Here is a 21,411-nt window from a genome sequence, read left to right on the forward strand (position 1 = left end):
TATTCCATTAAAAATTTCCAGCTAGAATAGTCATTTACCACATTAACAATGTCTAGACTGGATTTATCATTCATTTATTGTCATCCTCATTAAAAAAATGTTTTTCTTTCAAAAATAAGAACATTTCTAAGTGACTCCAAACTTTTGAACGGTATCATACATGAATTAAAGTTGCTCTAAAATGACTTAAAGTTGCTCTATATTAGTTAAAGTTGCTCTAAAATGAGTTAAAGTTGGCCTACACTACCGTTCAAAAGTTTGGGGTCTGCACCATGTACATATTCCATTAAAAATCAGCCGTTTCCAGCTAGAATAGTCATTTACCACATTAACAATGTCTACACTGGATTTATGGTTAATTTAATCTCATCTTCATTTTAAAAAAAATTCCTTCAAAAGTAAGGACATTTCTAAGTGGTAATGATAGTGCATTTTGTCCAATGAAACCAGAACAATGTCCCTGCAAAGGCACACAATAATTTCAGATTTGCACATATATATTTTTTGTTCAGAAAATAGTTGATCTTGTGCAGAAGTTGCATTAAAGCTGGTTCACAGAAAGCCTTTTAAACCGTTTAAACTAATGCAGTCACTTGTACGATCACTAACAAGTGTTTTCCAGGACTGTTGCATCAGTTTCACCTCAGCGTCTTCACACGACTAAACTACAAACTCCAAAGCCTGGACTTACCTGGACTGATCTGGACCTGTTGGAACGAACCCAGGGCCTCATCCTGCCCCCTCGCTGCTGCTTCCTGGAGACAACAGAGACCCTCAGAGAGCTGGACCCCTGCAGACGGAGGGGCCGACACTGGAGAACAGAGGAAGGGTTTCAGCGGGAGAGCAGGGTGCTGCTGCAGGACGATCGATGGTGGAAAGAACACGCAGAACGGCTGTCCATATTTCCATGGATTACAGGGGCTGTACTGAACACGGTGTTACAGAGCAGAGCGGCATCATTAGCAGCGCTGCCCGGTCAGCTGTGCATAAACCAATTAGAGCAAAAAATACTGGCTCTGGAACCGTCAATATATCTAATGGGCTTTGGTGGTGGTGGTGGGTGAGTCTGCTTCTACTGTTCTCTGCATTGGGGTGTGTGTTTGTGTGTGTGTGTGTGTGTGTGTGTGTATAACAGCTAGTGATTTGTGCTGCTCTGTGCACGTCAGCAGGAATTGATCCAGCCACTGACTCATGCTGACCCCGAGGGCATCAGCACACAAACAAACACACATTATTTCATACTTGTGGATTGAAGTAAACCATCAAAACTGCATTCGTGACCCCATTTCAACCTAAATCTTAAATTATATCTAAGTTTAACCCCAAAAACCAGGACCTGATGACCCTCAACGCTCCTTTAAAGAAGTAAAATGTATTTTTACAGCAGCTTTCACAGATACAAAATCACAAAGTGTTTCATAGCAATAATAAAACAAGGATAAAAACAATAATGATAAAGGTAAGAAATTGTTAAAACAGTGGAGCCACATCTAAAATACAGTGCATAAAAAACAATAAAATAAAATGAAATAGAAAAAAAATAAAAACAGTAATAAACTAAAATAAAAAATATGGAAATAAAATACAAATAAAACAATAAAATAAAAATAAACTAAAATAATAAAATAAATATAAATATAAACTAAAATAAAAATACAGAAATAAAATAAAAATGAAATAATATAATATGAAAAACTAAAATAATAAACTAAAATAAAAATACAGAAAGAAATATAAAAATAAATGCAATAATAAACTAAAGTAAAATATTAAAATAAAATAACATAATAATAAACTAAAATAAAATGAAAACAATATAAACAATATAAACAATACAAATTGCTGCGAGTTCCCAGAACCAGAGTTCTGCTGAAATTGTCCAATCTATTAAATCAGGCCTGGAAACCAGATTGTTTACTGGAGCTTTCTCTTGATGCTCAATCTATTTTCTTGTCTTTTAATGCACTTTTATGATTTTAATGTCTACTTTTAAGTTCATCCTGAGGGTCTAAAAAGTGTTTTTCACATGGATAAAAGCACAGAAACACCCATGCACACTCATACAGGATCATATAAGCACAACAGCACTGAGCTGTTCGTCTGTTTTGGTAGTCATTGTGTGATCTTTTTAACTTTTTAATCCATGAAGCTGAACTGGGAACCTGGAACTTGAATATTCCCAAATGGTTCTTCCCTAAAGGATGAGTCAAGTATTCTATCTTTATCTATATATAGACACATCTCCAGGGGAATTCAATTCTAGATTCTTAATGAGCTTTGTTGTCCTTTTAAATGTTTGAAAATCTGAACCACAATTTGACTAAATGCAAACTCTTAGTTTTAATTTAAGCTGCAAACCTCTTCAATGCAATTTATCTGAGTTTAAATATGTCTCAAAAACAGTGAGAATTCTCCTTTTTAGAAATCTAGAAGCTCTCTGCATGCTTATATATGTTATATTAAACAAAAAATCATGTTTAAATGGTCTTATGTTGCAGAAATGTCTGCCTTAGATGTAGATATATCTAATATTGAAACAAAGCTAGCTTTTTAAAAGCACATTTAACCAGATTTTCTTTACTTTTTAGGCCACAAATGCTTAACTGTGTTGTCCATGTCCAAACTGACAGGATATTTCCACTAAAATTAGGTCCTGATTGAACAATTAAACATGTTTGAAGCTAAATATTTGATTAATCTGCAAGTATTTAACAGGGAAGTATGTTATATATGTTATACTAAAAAATCATGTTTAAATGGTGTTACGTTGCAGAAATGCCCACTTCAGGTGTAAATGTATCTAAAATAAAAACAAGACTAGCTTTTTAAAAGCACATTTAGTCAGATTTTCTTGACATTTTAGGCCACAGGTGCCCAATTGTACTGCTTATGTCCAAACTGAGAGGACATTTCCACCAAAATTAAGTCTTGATTGTACAATTATACACATTTGAAGCTTCATTCTATTAATCTGTGACTATATAACAGGGATCCCTTTTAAATTATGTTATATATTTCAAAACAAAACAGCTTTCCTCAAGATTTTCCACTCTGAAGTTGTAAAAAAAAAAACACTCTGGCTTTCACATGAATAAAAACACTCACACTCTCCTGCTATTCTGTCTGGCAGCAGGCCAGTAGTAACGAGTGTTGTCTTTGCCAATCCCCCACACTTCCTCCCACGATGCCCTGAAATGTAATCTGGGAGGGATTATAGCCGGCCTGACCTACTGTACAGATCAGCCAGACAATCACTGCTGCAGGCGGCCCGTCCAGCCAGCCAGCCAGTCGGCCAGCCGCTAAATGTGCACACTGACGTCATTTAGAGGGATTTAAAAGGAAGCACACACCAAACAAATACAAAAACACCCATCAGAAAACAAGAGAAAAGCTGCTGGTCCTCACAAAAACACCAGCTTCCGATAACATGCAGGTTTAGTCTGCAAAAAAGTCATTAGTTCCCTTGAAAATGAAGAGCTGCACCTTTAGAAAGCTGGAAATTTGAAAGAAATTAACAAAATAAAAGCCTCTTCACACACCATTACCGAACAAAAAAATAAACAAAGACTGTCTCTGAGACCACACATAGTAAAAAAAGCAAACAAGATATTTAATGACTTCTTGTCTGACAAAGTTTGATCCAAGGAGCTGCTGAGCTGACTCTCAGCTGTAAGATTAGTTTGTGGCGCCATCTGTTGGTGGAGACAGCAGGTGAAGTCATAATTGAACAACAACCAGTCGTTTCTAAATTGTACGTTCATGAATTTATATTTGCTTTACTTATATTTCTGCTTTTATGCTACATTTTCATCACAGAACACAAATTTGAAATGTGACACAGTGTTTTAGAAAACAAAAGTGGGTTAGCAATTAGCAAAACGTCTGTTCCAGACGGCTAATTTCTGTGTTTTTTGTTCAGTCTGACTGAAAGAGTCACATAAGAATCAGCGTTTTTGTAAAACTGTACTAATTATCTGTGTGTACACTACGTTCAAAAGTGTAGAGTCACTTAGAAATGTCCTTATTTTTGAAAGACAAGCTTTTTTCCCCAGTGAAGATAACATTAAACGAACAAGAGCAATCCGAGATTTCTGACCTCCGCCAAGGGAAGATGATACGAAGTTGGAAAATCTAAATCCGGATCCAGAATCCAGATCCTTAACCGGATCAACACAATATTTGAATGGAGTCTTCCCTGGGCCAAGATCCACCTCTGGTGAAAATTTCATGAAGATCCGACAAGTAGTTTCCGAGAAATCCTGTCCACAGACACGCACACAGACAGACAAATAAATAAACGGACCCGATCGCAAAACCTCCTTGGCGGAGGTAATGATAAATCCAAGGTAGACATTGTTAATGTGGTAAATGACTATTCTATCTGGAAACGGCTGATTTTTAATGGAATATCTCTATAGGGGTACAGAGGAACATTTCCAGCAACCATCACTCCTGTGTTCTAATGCTACATTGTGTTAGCTAATGGTGTTGAAAGGCTCAATAATGATTAGAAAACACTTGTACAGTTATGTTAACACATGGATAAAAGCGTGAGTTTTTATGGAAAACATGGAATTGCCTCGTTAACCTGGGTGAATATTATTGAAAATTTCATTCCAGTGTAATGTCCTCTTGGGAACCCTGGGATTCATGTGGAGGTTATTTGGACACCCACCTAAACATTTTTGCAGACCAAGTACAGCTCCTGTGGCACTCCTGAACATCAGTGGTCTTGACACAGTTCAAAACTGCTCAGGAATGGCTCAAGGAACAAGATTTCAAGCAGAAACAGTCGACAAAACCCCCACATCCCAACCTGATGGAGGCTCTGTGAAACAAAACCAAGCATGGTTGAGGATCTGCTGTCCAGACGAGTCCGAGCACGAACAGTTCAGAGCCTGTTTTTAGGGTAGAAGGGGGACCAATGCAATATTAGGCTGGTGGTTTTAATGTTATAGCTAATAGGTGTTTATCCTCAGAAGATGCCAACACTTCCTGTTTCAGCAACCCTGCGAACAGATTGAACAAATGAAGGAATTTTCCAGATGACTTCAGCATTTGATCCCTTTTCGTCCTTCTGACTTGGAGGAGTTTCACTTTAGAAATCATTAGGACGTTCTGCCAAGTTATAAAACCACAAAAGGTATTAAATTTCCCTGAATTTCCGTAACTTATGCTGCATCCTGAAAGCATTTTACAGCAGAGAGAATGAAGAAGACGTATGAGAGGATACAGTTCCTCTGTTCTACACGGTGTTTATGCAGAGCCAAAAAGGCTTTCCACTTTATTGCTGCAGAATCCGGCTGATCGCAGCATTAAACTCGCTCATAGTTCTGAATTTTAAGGCCACAAAAGTTCTGAAATATCACAAAAACAGCAACTAAGATGACGCTAACATTGCCTGCTTAGATTTTAGAGAGGAAACGTCACAAGCATTAGGACTGTTCTTTATTTTCTCAGTAATTTAGTGCAATTCAGTGAAAGTAGAAGAAGTTTTAAGTGTCTTTATGCGAGCATTTGATTGTTTTTACAGTGTACTAATGAATTAAATAGATTTTATACCCTTTATGCTGCTTCTAATGCAATATTAAGGGCAAATATAAGAAAAAATACCTACATTTCACAGTTATAAAGTTGAGATAACAACTAAGTCCTCAACCAGAGAAGGAAACATCCTCACAAAATCAGTGTTTTGGTATCAGTTATGTTCTAAATATTCACACAAAACAACTCAGCGGTGTTTCGTTTACGTATGTATTTGTGATCATCACCTGTAAAAGAACAGTAAAACACTTTTCACCGTTATAAATATCAGTTCAAAATCCTAGAAAGAGCTACATACAACAAAAACCTTTACAGCCTCAGTTATTACAGTTCAGACCAGGGATTTCATTTAACAGCTGCCCACAGAATACTGCTGGTAAAACTGTTCATGCTACCTCCGATAAACAGACTGGAATCAAGCCACGCTGAACAGTCATTTTATAAAGAAAGTCCCTATTCACGAGACAAAAAAGACCCTTCAGTTTCGCATAGAAATGAGTAATTATTCAGTCGCTCTATTTAAAGGGACGTTTAGAGTCACTCTGTTGGCTTTTAAAAGATGAAAAAGTATGAAAAATTAATGCAATTTCCTCAAAGATGTTATCTGTACCATGTTAATATGTCCATGTAGTGTTTTTTATATGCTAAAACAAACGTTGTGAGCAAAATAAAGGCAGTTAATGGTGCAGACGAGCATTTCCACCTTGAAACTGCAGAGTACCGATCATTTTTCAATTTCAAAAACACAGATTTTGACTTCTGGGGCTTGAAACTTTAAATTTTGGCCCACTTACCTCACATTTATCAGCAAGCTTCGTCTCCAAAGAACTAAAAGTCTGTTTGTACTTGCAGTGTTCCTCCAGTGAGGCTGTGATGCTAATTTTCCAGCTACTCCAACACATAATTATCTTCAACACGGCAGAGAAATCTGGAAAACCTTCACTGCAAACTCACTCATTTATTCTGCGCAGTCGGTCCGCTCATTTATTCCTTGTAAGTCCCAGCGAGTCCATCCGCTCAGACGTAGAAGCACTTATGGTCCTTCAGGTTCCTCAGGTAGGAGAAGCTCTTTCCACACTTGTCGCACATGAACTGCTTCTCCCCGGTGTGGATCTGCTGGTGGGCCTTCAGGCTGTTGCCCTGGTTGAAGCTGCGTCCACACGTGTCGCAGCTGAACGGTTTCTCCCCCGTGTGGATCCGCTGGTGTCTGTTCAAGTTGCCAGTGTTGCTGAAACATTTCCCACATGTGTCGCAGCTGAAGGGTTTCTCCCCAGTGTGGACCACCTGTGGAGCAGAAGGTTGAAAGGTGAAGGTGAAGACAAGAACTGACAGCTACAAATCTCACTGTACAAGATGCGTCAGACCCTGCAATTGTTCTGTAAAAACCCCTTTCAGAGACGCATTTCATTCTTTTAATCCAGGGGGGTCAAACTCATTCTAGTCCAGGGTTCACGTTCAGCCCAATTTGATCTCAAGTGACCAGTAAAATTAGCCTAGCCGCGCTAGACAACCCACGGCAACGAATTTAATTCTCTGCCAGGGTGGGTCTAGTTACCCTCCATAAGGCTCGAGGCTGGATTCTCCTAAAACTGGCCGGACCAATCACCATGAAGTGTGGAGTCAGAAGGCGGGCGTAACGAAATGATGACAGAGGCGTGACGATTCTGACAGAAACAACCAGTGCACAATAAACAGTTATCTTTCGACTCGGCTTTGGCCACAGCCCTTAAAGATTTGAAGCTAAAATTCAACTTGAAAGATAAACAAAGGACGGCACTTAAGTGTTTCATTGAGAAGAAAGACGTATTTGGACTTATGCCGACGGGATATGGCAAATCCTTAATATACCAGTTGGCTCCGCTGGTTGGGAAGCTAATGGGACTTAGCCACAATCCGCCGGTGCTCTCGGAACTACATCAGCCTATTCGTTGCGTTGATTGGTTGTATACCTACCCAATTGCTGCAGAGGGATTTGATAGACAACCTTTTAGCCCGCCTCCCTCCCTTTCGAGCTTCCCTAGACCCTTGTGCCGTCAGAAACATGGGTGTAGCATGGCTAGGCTACAGTAAAATCATAACAACTTATAAATAATGACAACTACAAATGTTTCCTTTGTTTTAGCGCAAAAAAGTATGTTCTGAAAATGTTCATATTTAAGGAATTATCTTTATATATTTAAGGAATTTACCTTTGTTTTTGTCCTAAACAAATAAAATTACTTTTACTGCTAAATATGTATTTACTTCTTACTTACTTCTGCTTCTATTTCAAGAAACTTTCCTGAGACGTTTTTTTAGTAATTCTAGCAGAGGTTAGATTGACGGCATCACTTAATGGTCGGATGTGAAAACTAACAGAATCAAGTGTGGGAAACGAGCACAGACAGAAGTGACGGTAAGACGATCTAGTCATTTTTCAAAATAAAACACTGTGTAGACTCCAGAGGAATTAAAATTAAAAAAAAATAAGTTTTTATTATTACTATATCGCCCACGGCCTGGTGGTTGAGGACCACTGGGGTAAAACCAGTGATCAAAGCAGACCTACCTGATGAGATTTAAGGCTGCTATGCTGGGTAAACATGCGACCGCAGATGTCGCAGGAGAACGGCCGCTCCCCGCTGTGTGTCTTCAGGTGAATCTTCAGGTAGCTGGACGACTTGAAGCTCTTCCCGCAGACGCCGCAGCTATGAGGCCGGTCCACCGTGTGGTGCTGCTGGTGTGACCGCAGCTCGGTGATGGAGTTGAGCCGCCGGCTGCACAGGACGCACGTGCATGGGATGGTGGCCGCGTGCGTCTGGATGTGTTTGCGCAGCGAGTCGACGCAGGCCACCGTGGTGCCGCAGGCGACGCAGGCCAGCGACTTCTCGTCCAGGTGGGACGTCTTCTGGTGCATCTTCAGGGCGCTCTTCTGGATGAAGCATTTGCCACAGGTCTCGCAGCTGAACGGACGCTCGCCAGTGTGAATGCGCTGGTGGCCCTTCAGGGTGTCGGCCTGGTTGAAGCTCTTGCCACAAGTCTCGCACCTGAATGGCTTCTCGCCCGTGTGGATGCGCAGGTGGCGCTGCAGGTTGCCCTGTATCGTGAAGCTCTTGTTGCAGTACTGGCAGTTGTAGGCCCGCTCCCCGGTATGGACCATCTGGTGCATTTTCAGGCCGTGTGCTCGGTAGAAGCTCTTGCCGCACTGCTCGCAGCAAAACGGCCGCACATTGGCATGGAGACGCTGGTGGTTCCTCAGCAGCTGCTTCAGAGTGAATCCTTTCCCACAGATGTCACAGGTGTGGGGTCTCTCACCTGAACACGACCACAAGGAGCATCGTAAATAACAGAATACGGCATGTTTCCAAAGGTTACACCTCTTTAATGGATATAACTCTGGACATTAATATTATGGTGCAATTATGCAGCTAAGTGTAGTTTAGATTAGGCACGGCTATTTCAAAGGTTGATGCTAGAGGTACGGACCCGTACCCGTAGCATCTGTACTAGAGGTACGGATGAGGTACGGGTCCGTACCTCTAGTACAGATGCTACGGGCACGGGTCCGTACCTCTAGCATCAACCATTTCAAAATTCAATGTGCAGCAAACAAACAAGTTTTGCTAAAAGCACACTGTATAAACAATGTCCTGCAACACACAGTGGACAAACATGTTTCAATGTAAGCTACATCTAGTCTTGTTACAACTGATTATTTAAATCAGTTAACCTGTTGAACATTTACTCAAATAACTGAAAAATCATTTGGCCTAAACATGTCCTCTAGCACCAGCAGACATATTTACAAGTTTAGTTTTGCTTTACCAACAGTCAAAAACTAACAAATATTCAGTTTATTATCAGGGGAGACAAAGAAAACCAGCAGATTTTCACATATGAGAAGCAAAAAGCAGTGAATTTTAAGTGTTTTCACTTAAAAAAGCTTGCAAAATAATGCATTACGTAGATAAATATTATACTTTATTAGCAGTTTTCTGATTCTGATGTTTCCCAACACAATAATCTAAACAATTCTATAAAGTGACAAAACTATAAATAACACATTAAAAAACACAATTTTACACATTTACATACACTAGATGAGAATATTCACCAGGATCTGAACCTTCAAAGACGTTTTTGGACTTTTTTGGCATAAATGAGTCCCATTTTGATCACGAATCACACACTAATAACACTGTATGCCAGCTATCAGTTTTATTAAGTCTTTTAATGATATGGTTTAAAAGTTTAAATACACTCAAACATATGGCAGAGAGACCCGCAGCCTCTTTCTGCCTTGATATATTTTCGCTGACCTGTGTGAAGCAACATGTGAGCGTTGAGGCTCCGCTGGAAGGAAAATCCTCGGCCGCACTGGGAACAGTTGAAGGGTTTCTCTGCGTTGGCCTCATGGATGGCCTGGTGGGCTTTGAGTTGCAGCAGCTTGGTGAAGGTTTTCCTGCAGTACTTGCAGCTCAGCGACTCCCTCGGACTCGGACTGTCCTTTTTGGCTCGAACTCGATGCGACTTGAGCTTGGCGACGCGTTTGGATCTGGTGGTGTAGCCTGGGTCTGCGTCATTGCGATCTTCTGGTTCCAACTAACAAAGAAGCGGCACCATGTGGTCATTAATTTGCCCTTTTTTGCATTAAGTCTTCATTTTCATCCACAATAAGTTTACAATCATTTGAGGAGGAGGCAGAAATATGTATTTAAAGAATTAGCTCATCACATATTGAACAGAGCGAGTTTTATGATGGAGAATCTTCCAGTGAATCAGCTACAATGACCATAGTCTAATAAAGATTAACTGAAGTCAAGAAAAACCCAAAGACAACCCTTACTTTGTCTAAAATGTGCTCGAGGTAAAACAGAAACAGGTTTTTAATTATGTTACGTTAATACAACCTCAATAATAAAGCCACAGATGATGAAAAAAATAATAAACATTCCAAATAATCCTAAGTGAATGAGGTATTAGTGAAACCCACCTGGTAGTCTGGGTCGTCGTCTTCATCCGGGCCGGGCTCGTCTCTGTACTGACCAGAATCACAAGACGCCTGGTCAGCTAAGTCCTCCAGTCCTTCCTCTTTTATGATAACAGGCTGGACACTGCCCTGGGAGGAAGAAAAAATAAGAACATGTAGACAGATTAAGGTCAATACATGGAAAACAGTGTGTCTTGGTGATATGAGGAAACTAACGTTAGAGAGAATAGAGTCTACTGTAGCTTCACAAACATCACAAAAACTGTATTCTCCACAGAAAAATGAATTTTGGATTAGCTGTGGTACCTGGTTGTTCCACCAGCTAGCAAAGAGCCCCATGACAGAGACTTCTCTGACATTTAATGCCCCAGCTTTTGATTTTTTAAGCTGCCTCTTAAGAAATTCACACAATATAAAGTCATAAATAAAATCATCACCGCAGCGTGAGGAAAAAGAATCAGAAGTAATGATCCAAGAGGTCGGATGAGTCGGGATTGTACCTCATAAGTTCTGCCCTTCCACAGATGGACTATAGGCGACCTCTTGACTGCACTGTCACCACCAACTGGAAAAACAAAAACAACAAATAGTTCATCGCTGTCAGTTCTGCTTCATCACATAAAATTGGAGAAAGTACAGAACAAAGCACTGAGATGTTGCACATGTTGTGTTTTTAATGCGTTTTAGGACAACAATCCACCTCAACAGAGGGTTGAAAGGAGCAAAAACTGCAGCTGACTATTGATAACTAACAGCTACACATTAGAGCAGTTAAACTATAAACTTCATATATTCAAACACAATTTTGTCTTGAAGTGCACGTCTGATGCTGTCTCATAATGAAGGAATCACTTTAATTTTTGGCCGAATTAAAGTAAAAATTAGTTACTGATTGAATATTCTCTGTAATCAATACTAATAAACCGTTAAGTTTTCTTATTTGTGTTTTTTCAGCTACAGTACTAACAATTTAAACAGACCAAACATAAAAACACATTTATACCATTTCTGCATCACCAACTGAATACATGTCAGGTTCCCATGGCGATGCAATGCATACAGTGTGTGACTGTAACTACATGGCTTCATTCTGTGGCTTAAATAACAGCTCAACAGGTTTGCAGATAAAACATTTTCCCTCAACTGAGAATCTGTATCGCTTATAAATAATAATCAGGGAACACTTTGTTTAAAGGGAGGTGCTTCTTACAACCAATTCAGATCCTACACTCAGAACATAACCTGCTCCACAGCATCAGTTACCATTGAGATCTAGCAGGTTACAATAGAGCCACCTTCATGATTCTAAAACCTCTGACTTGAGGCTCAACATACAGTGCCTTGTGAAAGTATTCGGCCCCCTTGAACTTTTCAACCTTTCGCCACATTTCAGGCTTCAAACATAAAGATAGAAAATTTTAATTTTTTGTCAAGAATCAACAACAATTGGGACACAATCGTGAAGTGGAATGAAATTTATTCGATATTTTAAACTTTTTTAACAAATAAAAACCTGAAAAGTGGGGCGTGCAATATTATTCGGCCCCCTTGCATTAATACTTTGTAGCGCCACCTTTTGCTGCAATTACAGCTGCAAGTCGCGTGGGGTATGTCTCTATCAGTTTTGCACATCCAGAGACTGAAATTCTTGCCCATTCTTTCTTGCAAAACAGCTGGAGCTCAGTGAGGTTGGATGGAGAGCCTTTGTGAACAGCAGTCTTCAGCTCTGCCCACAGATTCTCCATTGGATTCAGGTCTGGACTTTGACTTGGCCATTCTAACACCTGGATACGTTTATTTGTGAACCATTCCATTGTAGATTTGGCTTTATGTTTTGGATCATTGTCCTGTTGGAAGACAAATCTCCGTCCCAGTCTCAGGTCTTTTGCAGACTCCAACACATTTTCTTCCAGAATGGTCCTGTATTTGGCTCCATTCATCTTCCATCAATTTTAACCATCTTCCCTGTCCCTGCTGAAGAAAAGCAGGCCCAAACCATGAGGCTGCCACCACCATGTTTGACAGTGGGGATGGTGTGTTCAGGGTGATGAGCTGTATTGCTTTTACGCCAAACATATTGTTTTGCATTGTGGCCAAAAAGTTCCATTTTGGTTTCATCTGACCAGAGCACCTTCTACCACATGTTTGATGTGTCTCCCAGGTGGCTTGTGGCAAACTTCAAACCAGACTTTTATGAATATCTTTGAGAAATGGCTTTCTTCTTGCCACTCTTCCATAAAGGCCAGATTTGTGCAGTGTACGACTGATTCTTGTGCTATGGACAGACTCTCCCACCTCAGCTGTAGATCTCTGCAGTTCATCCAGAGTGATCATGGGCCTCTTGGCTGCATCTCTGATCAGTCTTCTCCTTGTTGGAGGTGAAAGTTTAGAGGGACGGCCGGGTCTTGGTAGATTTGCAGTGGTCTGATACTCCTTCCATTTCAATATGATTGCTTGCACAGTGCTCCTTGAGATGTTTAAAGCTTGGGAAATCTTTTTGTATCCAAATCCGGCTTTAAACTTCTCCACAACAGTATCTCGGACCTGCCTGGTGTGTTCCTTGGTCTTCATGATGCTCTCTGCACTTTAAACAGAACCCTGAGACTATCACAGAGCAGGTGCATTTATACGGAGACTTGATTACACACAGGTGGATTCTATTTATCATCATCAGTCATTTAGGACAACACTGGATCATTCAGAGATCCTCACTGAACTTCTGGAGTGAGTTTGCTGCACTGAAAGTAAAGGGGCCGAATAATATTGCACACCCCACTTTTCAGTTTTTTATTTGTTAAAAAAGTATAAATTATCCAATAAATTTTGTTCCACTTCACGATTGTGTCCCAATTGTTGTTGATTCTTGACAAAAAATTAAAATTTTATATCTTTATGTTTGAAGCCTGAAATGTGGCGAAAGGTTGAAAAGTTCAAGGGGGCCGAATACTTTCACAAGGCACTGTACCTCCTAACCCACTAATCTGTTTTTGTCCCTCTGCTCACCTCTGCGACTCTTCCTCCCTAATCTCTGGCTGTTCTGAACATTTCCTCCTCCTCCTCTGCTGGTCGGACTCCTCCCGGCCGCCTCCTCCTCTCCACTGCCTCCCTCCGTCAGCTCCTCCACCTCCTTCTGTCCTCCGCTGCCCTCCAGCACCAGCTTCAGCTCCGACTCCGCCTCCTCCAGCCGCCTCCTCAGGTCCTCCATCTCAGCCACGCCCTGCGTCACCTGCAGAAGGAAGCATTTCAGATCTCCTTTCCACACATGAAGAACAGTAAATAAATAAATCAAAGCGGTAAAATCACATACTTCTAGCTGCAGTATGGAGGAACATTCATGGAAAAGTTGGCAGATCTGCTCCACGGCTTCCTGAGCCAAAGACGTCATGAAGACACTGAACTGGATCACCTGATGGAAACGACACAGACTGTCATCAGATACAGATCAGACAAGGATTTATCAGGGTAAAAGGGTTAAAAGTTAAAATTAACATTTCAGATTGAAATATAATCAGAGAAATACATTAAATTAGCAAGAATAGCACAGACTATGAATCCTGTCACACATTTTAAATGTGGTTTCACTCTTTATTAACCACAGTAAAGAATAATACAAACTGTGATGAGATGAAGTGATGCTGGTTTAAGTGGAAACCTATTTTTTGTGTTAATGTTTACAGTAAATAAAAATAATATAAACTATTATTTAAACTGATTCTAGTACAGAAGGAGACCTAATTCCTTGTTTATATGTTCACAATAACAAATAATAATATAAACTAAGATAAAAACTGCTGCTGATTTTAGAGGAGACCTGATTTCTTGTCTTTATGATGACATTATTAATTAATATTATAAATCAAATGACATGAAGTAATGCTGGTCCAGGAGGAGACCTGATTTACTGTCTTTAAAGTCTCAGTAATTAATATATTATAAATACAATGCTAATAGGTAACTCTGGTCCAGGAGGAGACCTGTGGCTGAGGCTCCTGTAGACCTACAGCAGATAGATATGTCCGGGCCCGCTGTCCAACTCAAAATGGCGCCCAAACATGGATTCGTCTGGACTGTTGTTGTACCTTCATCACTGAGAATCACACATTTACTCGTTTTTAACCCGAATATTCACTCAAACCAGCCGAACGGCCCCAAACGGAGCTAGTTTCTGGAAGCTAACGGCAGCAGACAGCTAGCTCTTCTATTTCTATGATCAGCTGCTCGTCGGAGGAGGAAGGACGAGAAGAAGAAGAAGAAGAAGAAGCATCACTAAGAAGAAGAACCGAGACCAGAACCGGCACCGGTAACCGAGCACCGGTGGACGTACCTTCTCCTCCGAGGAGCCGTTGGTGTTTTCAGTCGCACATGTTGACACTTGTGGACGAGTTGGACCGCAGCCGCCCAGAACTCTGCTCATTTCGGACACGGTGGCGTTGACCATGATCTCCAGGATGGAGCACACCTGCGTCTCCAGCTCCGACATGACGGCGGCTCGACCCGGTCCTGGTTCCGGTTCTGTTATACGGTTCAGTAACGAAAAACAGCTGCTTTCGTGCAGCTCTGTTGTCATCCCGATGAAAAAACACAGCACGGAACCACCTTCTTTTTCCCGGTCCATGCTCTTCAAAATAAAAGCACGCAGCACAAACACATCGTCACGCTGTTACTTTATCACTGTAAATATTGCAATGCTTGAGTTATTAAACAACGCATTACTTCTACGTTATGTAATGTGGGTATGTCAATATTTTTTTACTGATTAAATTAGTTAGGAAAAATAAAGATTAATATATGCTAGTAACATTGTTTTATTGTAAATGTTTCACCGGAAGCACCAGTATGCTATCGCGTCTAACTTGACAATGTGCACATTACATTACATTATAGACGTAAAGACCTACAACAACAGTTTTGTTGTCACTTAAATCTTTGTTCTCGATATCTGTCACTAATTCGACTATTAGGAATAAAAACACAAGTTATAAGTGCCCTCCAGTGGTCATAGTGAGGAATTAAGCAAAGAGGAGCATCATTGAGACATGAAAAATACAGATTTCCTGGGTAATACTTTCAAAATACACCTATAAAAACTAACTGAAACAGTTTGAAATAAATAAATGTAACTTACTAAATTGGAATCATTTTAATTAGTTGTTTAATTGTTACCATAACATTTAAATTAATCAGGTAATGAATAACGGCAATCTGCTCTATTGGAAAATACTTTTGCCAGTAGTTTTATTTGGGTCACATAAAAAACAGTGACTTGACTAAACAGTCCAAACTTTTAGCATTTTATTTATAACTATAATCATTATTATTTGGAGATATTAATCAGGGTATTCAAAGACTTGTGAGTGTTTTAAATCCTGAAAGAAAATGAACTTGACTGTTACATATAAACATAAACTTGTGTAGTAAATGTCAATTCAGAGGATTCCAGTTTAATTCAGACTATTTAGTTATGCTGTTTTGAGTTTAACATACAGAGTACGAAACAAAAGATCCACGAATGAAACAATTCAAAAAGTTTTTTATTTGAAGCAGGTTTATAGGTTAATCTGTGTGTTCTAAATGCAGCTAAAAAACACTTCAAAGTTCACAATGACAATTTATTTCATGACAAGCTGCCTTAAAATGTGCAAATTATTCATGTAGTTTAAAATTATGACCAGAAGTAACACTTTGACAATGAACATTTATGTCAATTTCTGTCTTTATCAGGATGTTGTGAGCACATTTCCCAACATTTTCTGGTATTTCTCGCTACAGTTATGTCTTTTGAGCAGCCTTGAGTCTGAAAATCCGAGTCCACAGCTGCTGCAGGAATACGGTCTCTCTCCCGTGTGGATCTGCATGTGAAACTTGACATGTCCGAGCTGCCTGAACCTGACTCCACAGACCTCGCACTCGTAGGGCTTCTCTCCTGTGTGGATCCGAAGGTGTCTCTGGTAGTTTGTGTAGATCCTGAAGGCTTTGCCGCACTGCTCACATTTATGCGGTTTCTCTCCAGAGTGCTGCAGCTTGTGGGACTTCAGCGCCTGAAGGATGATAAACCTTTTCCCGCACACTTCACAACCAAACGGTCTTTCTCCTGAGTGGATTCGAAGGTGGTAATCGTAGGTGGCTTTGTAGTAAAAAGACTTGCCACATGTGTCGCAGCTGTACTGCATGTTCCCCGAGTGGATTAGCTCGTGTCTCTTCAGAGAGCTCGCGGTGTCGAAGCCCTTGTTGCAGCTCCTGCAGCTGAACGGCGTCACGTTGACGGTCGTCCGGTCCCGTCGGTAGATGACTCTGCGGCTGCCTCGCTCTCGAGTTCGTCTCCTAACCACCTGCCCGTGTCTTTCATCATGAGTCACTTTCTGGTGCTTCTTCAGCTGGCAGTTGTAGAGGAAAGTCTTCCCACACAGGTCACACATGAACGCCTTGGATGCTCCGTGAAGAAGCATGTGCGCTTTCAGCTTGTTGTCCTGAATGAAACTCTTCCCGCACACTTTACACTTGAACGGTTTTTCCCCCGTGTGGATACGAATGTGTCTCTTCAGGTTGTGCTGAAGGGTGAATCCTGCGCCGCACGTCTCGCATGTGAACATCTTCCCTCTGTGGACCGACTGGTGCGTCCGGAGCGATCGCCTCTTTACAAAAGCTTTGCCACAAACCGAGCATTTGTACGGATGCTCGCCGGTGTGAACGCTTCGGTGGCACTGCAGCGTGAAGGCATATCTGAAACTCTCGCCGCACTCTGAGCATTTGTGTGGCTTCTCCACGGTGTGAACAACCTGGTGAGCCTGTAGGTTGTGTTTGGTTTTGAAGGCCTTCCCGCAGGACGAGCAGACGAACGGCCTCGTGTCCGAGTGGACCAGCTGGTGGGTCTTCAGGTGCATTTTGGTTTTGAATGTCTTCTGGCAAAGCTGACACTCGAAGGCGGCGTACTTCTTCTCCTCGTGTCGCAGCAGGTGGTACTCGAACGTCGCCGTGTTCCTGAATCTCCTCGGGCACTGCTGGCAGGCGTACGGCCTCTGCTCTCTGTGAGTGTTCATGTGCTTCATCAGGTGAAACTGCCGGTTGAAGCTCTTGCTGCAGACGTCACACACAAACACCTTCCCTTTCTTCTTCACCTCGTTTCCCTGTGTGGATTTGGCTCCGGCTGTGTTTGTTGTGGTACAATCCTCTACAGGAGTAGCAAAGATGACTGCAAAGACAAAAACTGACATTTTAACAGTAAAAAGAAACATTTTCATGCACAAAATTAGCATGTTTACATCAAATCTCAGATATGAAATCAGATTTATCTTATAATTTGAAATTTAAAACTGTTAAAGCTATATATTTGTTAAAGTAAGCTGTTTTAATGTAAATTATTTCCATATTGACCATTTAAAATCCCACCTTGTCTTGATGAAGTCGCCTCCTTTGCCACCTCTCCACCTTCTGTATGAGAAATTACTGATAAACAACACAAACAAAAACAGATTATTCATGCTGGAACCTGCTAAAAAAAATGTAAAATTTTCTGTCTGGGCCCAATTTTCTTCCAAAACTGGATGGTAATAATATTTTCTGCCGGTGTGAAATTACATAATACCCACTTTTCAGTGCTGCTGTTTCCAGAAACAACAGTAAAATTTATGGTTTCACACATTTCTCTCGGAAATTAAACTCTTTTGTAAAAAAAACTGTGAAGACAACATCCGTATTATGGTGGTTTAATGAATTGTTCTGTGTTTCTAATGAAACAAAATTGGCATAATTTAAAGAAAAAATTTTTGATTTGTGTTACGAAGTTTAAGGTTCAGGGACAAACAAAATGGAGTTTGAAAGATGATTGTAAAAATGTTCTTACATTTTTTATTAGTTGTTTATATTTATTATTAATAATAATAATAATAATAATAACAACAATATAATAATACATTTCATTTAAATTTTATTTACCTTTCATTTAAGCAAAATCTAAAAGTGTTACATTAAAGATATAAAAGCATAAAAACAAAACAAGCAGTTAAAATAAAAATAAAAAAATAAAAATTTCAGGGACACGTTTAATCAAAAAAATTTTAAAAATGAATTTAAAAATTAGAACATGTCTGTATTTTATTGTTATTGTGACTCAAATATCAAGAATCTTTACTATCATTATGCAATTAGCTTTTACCTGTCACATAGTGAAATTTTGTTGGTAGTACCGGCTTAAAAGTAAACATTAACAATGTGGACAGTAAAACATACAGTGCATTAAAAATTAAAAAAAATCCATTAAAAGTAAGAAAAACGCACATACATATATAGTATGAAACTAAAGAAATATGAAATATATTTGAGAGGATTTGATAAATGTGTTTGCAGGGAAAACAAAAGAAGCAACATTGATTCATCATCTAAAATTATAAGAAATAACTGATATAAAAAGATACTTTTTCAGACATTTACTAGTGAATGCTGCTGTGTGTTAATAATCAGCAATAAATGTGTTTTTGAGGATGTTTTCAAATCAAATCAAATGAAATTAAAGCATTTCTTGTCACTATATGGCAGTGCATATGACAAGTTCAAGTTTGGCTCTTAATTCATCACATGTAATTAGCTTTTTTTACATTTTAGGCTGAAGTTTTCCTTCAATGAAAACATACCTGCTTTCTGTCCGTGATTCACCTGAGCAGCAGCAGCAGCAGCAGGTGATGATTCTGTGGCTCCGTCTGCCTCTTTATCCATCTTTCTTTTTAACTTCCCGAAAGGCTTCAGGGTGAAGATCAGGCCGCTCTGCTCGAACAGAACCGGGCAGCCGCTCAGGACGTTCTCCCTCCACAGTCTGGCGTTTTCAAACCGTTCGGTCACGGCCTTCAGCTCGCTCTCCAGATGTTTCACTCTGCTCTTCAGCGTCCTGTTTTCGGCCTGCAGCAGCGACGACAGCTGGGAGAAAACCGAGCTGATCTTTCTCGTTGCCTCTCGTGACAACATTTCCACAAAATCTGACTGTGAGGATAAAAATAGAGCAGAAACACCGTTTGTTATTGAACATCCAGAGAAACAAATAAATAAATAAATGCTTAATAAGTGACAACTCGCTGTAGTTCATAACAACACTAGAATTCTGACTTATACCCTTACAGTACACATTTGATTATTTCAGGTTTACTGGCTTTTTGTTTGTGCTGATCAGGTAGATGAGGTTCTTCAAAATTAACCAACAATCAGACTGAAGTTTACAGCTGGAAATAACCGCTTGATGGTGGAATCCACAGGTGTCATATTTAGTTTAAATCTACAGGTGAGTGAGTTTTTACACCTATATGAGCGGCACTGTGATGCAGTATCATGCAACCTACAAATAAAATACTAGTTCTGATTACAGGGTTGACAAATCTGTCACTGTGGCTGGAGCTATTGCTAGGACTATGGCTGTGATAAATTCATTTTTGATGTTTGTAACACTGACAACGTAAAGTGGTCATGTGTGTGTGGTGAGGGTTTGTTGGTTGAGCGTTGTATTAAAGCTTCTGTAATTTTGAATCCCTAAATAAACATATAAACACACAGAAGCACTGCTGGTTCAAACTGAAACAGCTGAATTTATCAGCAGAACCACAGATTGAACCACAGCAGCGAACAAAATTGGAGCAATACTCAAATACCTCAGCAGCTGGATACAATCTGAGACCTTCTAAGAATAAGAAAGGATGTAAAATTTATTGCAAAGAAAAAATATGCCTAAAAAATCCTTGCCATCTATCAGTCAGACTTTATTTATATAGAATTGTTCATACAAATCAAATTTAACAAAGTGTTTTACAGATAAAGGGAGTTAAAATGCAACAAAATAATTAAATATATTTTTAAAAAACACCCCAAACATTATGCTATAAATGAAAAACTCAAAAACACAAGAAAACGCTGTCGTACATAACACAAGCAGTGAGGAAACAACACATCATATAAAAAATATTATATAATATGACATCTATGTGTAAAGTATAGATAGCTGGATGGGTAAAAGGCAAAATAACAGTCAAATTTCTTAAAAACAGTTAAACAAAGAAGTAAAAACAAACAAATAATAAACGACCTGTTGAACTGCCAAAAATCTATGTTCATATCATAAATTCCCAAACCATATTTGCACAGCACTTTGCAATTTTTAAATTTATTTTCTCAAGTCACTGTATATTGTATTGTTTACACTGTGCCAATACTGCACTATTTCGTTCTCATCCAGGTACATATTGTAAATATTATTACTACTATTTTATCATTATTTGATTACTATATTCATTGCTGCATAAGCTGCTGTAACGATGCGAATTTCCCTTGGCGTTGGGGGAAGATAAAAGGTTAGCTTAGCTTATATTGACCCTTGCGAGGATCCGTACCGGACTGAAAGTAAACAGATTGTCTTTTACCGTCAACCGTATCACTATTACGGACACGGTAAATCCATAACAAAGAAAACGTGCAATGTAACAACCCCAAATAACAGTATTTATACGGCAAACTACAACTTATTCTGTACACAAACTATATTTTGATATTTTTAGCGAGTTACGAGCATGCGCCATCTTTGTTGTTCTTTGCGTCCCCTCTTAGTAATTCCACTCCGTCGGTCCACTCTCCTCAGAAACAGTATTTCTGAGGTGCACATACTGCACGGTTAGCATACGAAGCTATGGAAACTGACTTTATATACTGTGTGGTTAGCATGCTACGTGGTTAGCATCTCAGAGTGTTTGATTAGCATCAGGCTAATGTTGAACGGCTCACTCACCTTTTGTTTCTCACTTTGCTCCTTCCTTGCAGCTCCCTCCTTTGAATGTCCAACAACATCGACAGCGGCCTCTATAACTGTGTCCATGATGGACTTTGCTTCCAAATAAAACACCAAGTTTTCTGACATTTTATGTGTGAGT

At 39.8% G+C, this 21,411-nt stretch overlaps 2 protein-coding genes across 2 annotated transcripts; both read right to left on the reverse strand.

Annotated features, from left to right (window-relative positions):
- Positions 1–5,740: 5,740 nt before the first annotated feature.
- LOC110953864 (oocyte zinc finger protein XlCOF6-like) lies at positions 5,741–15,145 on the reverse strand. Its single transcript, XM_022198064.2, has 8 exons — positions 14,838–15,145; positions 13,821–13,919; positions 13,517–13,739; positions 11,014–11,078; positions 10,517–10,642; positions 9,843–10,125; positions 8,093–8,838; positions 5,741–6,828 (listed from the first exon to the last, which is right to left on the reverse strand). The coding sequence occupies exons 1-8, from the start codon at positions 15,126–15,128 to the stop codon at positions 6,562–6,564; spliced, it is 2,100 nt and encodes a 699-aa protein (XP_022053756.2). The 5' UTR covers positions 15,129–15,145; the 3' UTR covers positions 5,741–6,561.
- An 878-nt stretch (positions 15,146–16,023) lies between these two features.
- On the reverse strand, positions 16,024–21,409 carry LOC127536706 (zinc finger protein ZFP2-like). Its single transcript, XM_051957824.1, has 4 exons — positions 21,270–21,409; positions 19,141–19,483; positions 17,900–17,956; positions 16,024–17,702 (listed from the first exon to the last, which is right to left on the reverse strand). The coding sequence occupies exons 1-4, from the start codon at positions 21,396–21,398 to the stop codon at positions 16,231–16,233; spliced, it is 2,001 nt and encodes a 666-aa protein (XP_051813784.1). The 5' UTR covers positions 21,399–21,409; the 3' UTR covers positions 16,024–16,230.
- Between the last annotated feature and the right edge of the window lie 2 nt (positions 21,410–21,411).

Source organism: Acanthochromis polyacanthus, chromosome 13 (assembly GCF_021347895.1).
Source record: "Acanthochromis polyacanthus isolate Apoly-LR-REF ecotype Palm Island chromosome 13, KAUST_Apoly_ChrSc, whole genome shotgun sequence".
In the NCBI taxonomy this organism is placed as follows: Eukaryota; Metazoa; Chordata; class Actinopteri; family Pomacentridae; genus Acanthochromis; species Acanthochromis polyacanthus.